This window comes from Lactuca sativa, chromosome 4 (assembly GCF_002870075.4).
Source record: "Lactuca sativa cultivar Salinas chromosome 4, Lsat_Salinas_v11, whole genome shotgun sequence".
NCBI classification, from domain to species: domain Eukaryota; kingdom Viridiplantae; phylum Streptophyta; class Magnoliopsida; order Asterales; family Asteraceae; genus Lactuca; species Lactuca sativa.
Window position 1 is genome coordinate 206,021,468 of NC_056626.2, and position 5,275 is coordinate 206,026,742.

The 5,275-nt window shown below is 32.4% G+C and overlaps 1 protein-coding gene and 1 non-coding gene across 4 annotated transcripts; one reads left to right on the top strand and one right to left on the bottom strand.

Annotated features, from left to right (window-relative positions):
* Positions 1 to 1,515: 1,515 nt before the first annotated feature.
* LOC111902277 (uncharacterized) lies at positions 1,516 to 4,410 on the bottom strand. 3 transcript variants are annotated; one of them, XR_008231760.1, is made up of 4 exons: positions 3,630 to 4,409; positions 3,427 to 3,477; positions 3,195 to 3,343; positions 1,516 to 1,926 (listed from the first exon to the last, which is right to left on the bottom strand). XR_008231760.1 is itself a non-coding variant. In XM_023898127.3 (4 exons), the coding sequence occupies exons 2-4, from the start codon at positions 3,465 to 3,467 to the stop codon at positions 2,120 to 2,122; spliced, it is 327 nt and encodes a 108-aa protein (XP_023753895.1). In that variant the 5' UTR covers positions 3,468 to 3,477; positions 3,630 to 4,410; the 3' UTR covers positions 1,969 to 2,119. The 3 variants fall into 3 exon arrangements, 1 of the variants encoding a protein (XP_023753895.1); XM_023898127.3 differs by lacking the exon at positions 1,516 to 1,926 and adding an exon at positions 1,969 to 2,268 and having other exon boundaries at positions 3,439 to 3,477; positions 3,630 to 4,410; XR_002853725.3 differs by lacking the exon at positions 1,516 to 1,926 and having other exon boundaries at positions 1,969 to 3,343.
* Positions 4,287 to 4,390, top strand: LOC111902298 (small nucleolar RNA Z279/snoR105/snoR108). The gene has a single exon (XR_002853729.1). It is a non-coding gene; the product is annotated as a small nucleolar RNA Z279/snoR105/snoR108 (small nucleolar RNA).
* Positions 4,411 to 5,275: the final 865 nt, after the last annotated feature.

A 5,275-nucleotide genomic window follows, 5' to 3' on the forward strand; every position in this document is an offset into this window, starting at 1 on the left:
TAAGGAAACATGTTATGAGCTTTTCTAGCTATTTTAATAATTAATAAAAGTCTAGGTAATCTCAAGCTTCTTGGATTACTATATCCAAACTGGAGATTGATGATAAGTATTGCATCTTGGGTTCTAATGATGTATTTACCAAATGTCTAAGTAATGACACCTTATGTCAACCACATTTCCCTCATTGATTTACATCAAAACATTGCTTTTGTTGAATTGTGTTTTCTAAATCTTAGTTTAATTTTAGTTTCTTTAAACAACCCAACATATTAAAACCCTTAATTTTTATTTTTATTTTTATTTTAGTTTCACAATTGTTTGTACAACAAGATTTTCATAGAGCAACAAATTGAACTAATATTCGTGGATACGATTCCTTTACCATTATACGATATTTTGTGTGCAATATTATGAGTATTTATTTTGGTGGTTTTGACAACCACCAATATCATCTTCATTTTAGGCCTAGAAGTTTTGAACATTTTGAAAAAAATAACTTTTTAGGAATAAATAATAAGTATAATAATAAAAGTTACTTTAAATAAAAAATAATAATAGTAATAGTGTTAATAAATAAAATGGAAATTTATAAATATACTAGTTGTGAGACCCGTATAATATACGAGTTGATTAAAACAAAATGTTAAGTACGAACGATTAAATAGAAATTTTATTTGAATTTGAATTGAAATAAGTGAAAACTATGAGAAAAAAACACGCAAAGAATAAATTAATTAAAATTATATGTTTAGTTTGTACTAAACGGGTTAATTATAATAAAATATTAAACATAAATGTTTAAACTGTAAATTTATTTGGAATTGAATTTGAAATTTAAAATTTAAAATTTGATAGTCATTATGGTAGGTTTAATTTATGGAAAGTAAACTAATGATATATTGAAAATGAAAATTAAAGTAATGACAAGTGGAAAATAAATATATCTCAAATTATGACAAAATGACATGTGACTAATCTTATGAGAGAAGGACATGTGGCAAAGTCATTTTCATTTATTAGAGTAGATGATGAAAACAAAATTCAGGACATTATAGTTAAAAGTGTAGATTTGATGAAGGTTGAGAATTAATGTGAGGTAGATGTATTTCACTAACGTAGGACTAGTAATGTCATGAAATGGATGGATAAGTGTTAGTTGTCGAATCATAGGTTTGATAGCCAAATATTAAGTCACATTACGGTTAAAGATTGAAATAAGAAACTATAAGGACTAAAATGGTTAATATGGCAACACATTAGAGAATAGTACCCGTTGCTTATCTTTATTCCAACAATAGCCATTACTAGAGTGATTTAGGAGAGAAAAATGTCAATTACAAGGATTTAAAATCTGTTGGATTTCAATGGAAGTGAAACTACTAGTTATTAGTCAAATTCTTCCATAAAAAGCTTCAAAGAGGTATGAAGTCTATCCATCTTCTTCATTTCTTCATTCTAGGGGTTTGATTCAAGCACACAAATCTAAATTATAGTATTTTCTAGTTGTATGGTGAATGTTCTAATTTCAAATCCATTAAAAGAACATTAATTCATCAAATTTACATTTCTTCAATTATGGTAAGTTGGTAACATTACCTTATAAAATATCCTTCTTAAATAAATACATTTTCTTATAAGTTTGAGTAAAGTGTGTAACCCATATAGGCCCATATAATCAATTGTGTCACTAACATGTTGTATCAATAAGCATATTTCCAACACTTTCATATTCTTCATATTAAGGTCCAAAACAAAGTGGTCATAAGACCTGGTTAGTGAGTTGAAGATAAGATTTGTAGCCTACTCTGAGTGAATGGAAAACCCAATCCCCGTAACTTTTTCCAAACAAACAACACATTATTGGCATAATTCCATGCAGAATCAACCGTCCATTCACTTTTCGGAAATCCTCTTGCTGTAATACATCTGTTCATATTGCCATATAGTTGATATTCACTTCAACAATCATTAAAAATAATACTAAGACTGAATAAACTGAGGAGAAGAAAGTTAAGTTATAACAAGAACCAAAATATTAGAATGAATGTCAATATATTAGCGCAAGTCAGAATTCAGAAGCTCGAGGGCAACCACTTTAAACAATAAGAAGTGTCATCTCTCAAGGGAATTTCATCAAACAGTTGGTGGCAACTGGATACTTAATGGACTTTGAATAGTTTTGTAACACCTTATTAACTGTTCTCTCTTCATTCTCTCCATGTTTGCTCTTCTCAACCATCCGTTTTGTCTCTTTTCCACTGAACTCATCTAACCATAATCAAAAGGAAAAAAAAAAAAAAAAAAAAAAACACAGATTAAGTAGATGGGAAGTTTTCTTTGTTAAAGCTCGTTAACCAATAAACTCCCAATCTTCAAAATCAGAAAACTCCAACAATACTTATACTTGATTTTAGATTTTAATTTTGGGTATTTCATTTTGATTTAATTCTAAAAACTCTTTTAAGTTATGAACTCAATTGTAGGGCTGGCAATTCTCGACACGACACGCGACACGACCCGCGACACGACACGAAATAAATGGGTTTGGGTTGAGTTTTTCAACCCGCCAACCCGCTAACCCGCCAACCCACCAACCCGTTTATTAAATGGGTCATATATGGGTTTCTCAAAAAATAAACGGGTTGACCCGCCAACCCGTTTATATTCTTAATAAAAAAAATTTATTTTATTTTTAAATGTATTTATGTATCAAGTATTAATATTTAATAAGTATTGTATAATATATCTCATCGAGTCATAGACCATTTGACTGTTTTGACATTTTGACTTGTGGTGGATGGTCTAAGGTCGTAAGTCGTAACCTATAAGGCTAAGTCTGTAACATGTTTCTATAAATGTTTTTAATTTTCATTTGGATGTTTAAGACTTAAATGTCTAAAATTCAGACTCACGAACCCAAATCTGACCCATGAACCTGCCAACCTGTGAACTCGTATAAATAAATGGGTTGGCGGGTCATATATGGGTTTATGTTCCAAACCCGCCAACCCGTGACCCGCCAACCCGTGACCTGTATATTTAAATGGGTCGTGTTTGGGTTGGCATATTTTGACCCGCTAACCCGCCAACCCGCGACACGCCAACCCGAACACGACACGATTGCCAGGCCTACTCAATTGGATGAATCGGTTCAAAAATGAATCAATAGTTCAAATTGATGGTTGGAGGCTTACCATAATCGAACAAATGATTACCCGTTAACAAGGTTACCAATATTTTAGAAGAAAAAATCCCAGAAATCGAGGGGAAAAGCATCCCCTCTCCCTCCCTTTTGAACTGCTTCAGTAATAACGCCACCATGTAAAAAGAAAAGAGAAGCAACCTGCAAATCATCATAAACTAAACCTAATGTAGAAATTTAATAGAAGAGATAGAGAGAAGTTAAGCAAGAAAATCAACGATTACCATCATGAGAAACAAATAATGTCGTGAGATGGGGCTTCCATGCCATCGATTCTGACAAAACAAGAAACAGGAAAAAAAAATGTAGTTTCAGAAAATAAAAAGATATGAAATAGCCTTCCAAAATTAAGTATCATGAAGATGAAGAGAAGACTTCCAGCAACAGAGGTAAAATAGAAAAAAAACAATCAAAAACTAAAAACTACCTTGTTGAAAAATGAAAGATTAGAGATTGATGAATCGTTTTATTGTTCCCAGAGATAACAAAAAACCCAGCCACAAAGGTACTTCCACCACATAGGTATCTTACCGCTTTCAACTTTCCATGATCCCTATCCCAAAATCCCTAAATTGAATTTCTCTAAACAATCATCTTTTAAGTCAGTTTTGCTAATTTTCACTGACGACCGATCGATGCTCTCCAGTAAATCAACCGGGAAAATAGATTTAGGGCTACGGATATGAAAACAGAAATTGGAAAATCATCGACCTTAAATACATAATAACATGGATTCAGCATGAAGAGGAAGTCTAAAGATTGACTCAGGCAAAAAGGTAAGAAGCTTTCATCAGCGCCAAACGACATCGTTTCTGAAATCCTAGTGTCACGGAAGGCTGATGCAGGACTGAGGGGGAGTTTAAACAGGCAATCAGACATACAGCTTACGTCCAGACGACGGAGGCGTGAGGAGTGGTCGGTGGGGAATCGACGTGGGTGGCTTAATTTTGCAGAAGAAGGTTTAGCATATGATATGTAATTGGTCCCATATCGAAGATGGAAGAGAAAGAGTAACGCGGGGAGTGGCTATAAAAGGGGGTTAAGGGGAATGGAAAAGGCATGATCCTTCAAAGCAAGTTTTAATGGGAAGTGATGAGTGGTCATTGCTCGCAATTAAACATGCGAGATGGGGTGTCTGCCTAAAGCTTTACGACAATTAGGCACCTCCAATCTTAACCATCTGATCCCTATTTTATTATAGATTTAAATTTTGTTTAATTTCATTTCTAAACTTGTTTTGAATGTATAAACTAGGTTTCTTTCGTTCAAACCCAACACATTTTTTTTTATTAAAAGATTTTTTCTTTTCTTTACTTGTACATAGGGCTATAAGAAAACATTAAACCTATAAATGTTCAGAAAAATGTTTTAAAAACGTTCAAAAACGAACATTTAAGTTTTGCATGTTAAAAAACACGATTCTGGTGGGTTGATCGATGAATTGGATAGAAAAAAAAATTGTTGAGTTGCCATAAAATCGATGACATGGTATTTATTTCTTTAAATCTTACGTCTTGTTTTCGAGTTCTATTTAAGGAGAGAAATGGAAGGATACAGAGGTAAAGTGAGGGTGTCGAAGGAAAATCGTGTTTCTGAGTTTTATTAATGGAAGGAAAATTTTAAGTTTGACATATTTTCGTTTCAAATTTTCCTCTTAGATTTGGCAGATTTGAAAAAAAAGTGAGAGAAAGAAAATTTTAAGTTTAGTTTTTTTTTCTTCCTAACTCGGTAACACAAACTTAAAATTTTATTTTCATTTTCTTCGAACTCAGGAACACGGAATAATAAAAATTTTCTTTCCCTTCCATTTCTTTCTGTCAAAATTTTCTTTCCCTTTTCTTTATTGAATTTAAAAAAAACTCGGGAACAAGGTCTTAGGGATACCTCATAATAAAAGAGCGAATTGACTCTCCTGCTTTTCTTCTCCTGCATCGTCTTCTTCTTCGCGTATGTGATGCTTCATCTTCTTCTAAAAAGTGGGAAGAAATGAGATGAAACAGAATTGAAGTTACTGCATATACTGCTACTATTTTGTGATTTGTGAATCTTGCTTCTAATAACTTTGGTTATTTA

What these genes read in the sequence shown, in the direction of transcription:
- LOC111902277 (XM_023898127.3), bottom strand. Translation starts at nt 3,467, where the DNA reads ATGGAAGCCCCATCTCACGACATTATTTG. An exon ending in CCATCTCACGACATTATTTG is followed by an intron (nt 3,344 to 3,438) that starts TTTCTCATGATG and finishes GATGATTTGCAG; the next exon opens with GTTGCTTCTCTTTTCTTTTT. An exon ending in TAATCATTTGTTCGATTATG is followed by an intron (nt 2,269 to 3,194) that starts GTAAGCCTCCAA and finishes GATTATGGTTAG; the next exon opens with ATGAGTTCAGTGGAAAAGAG.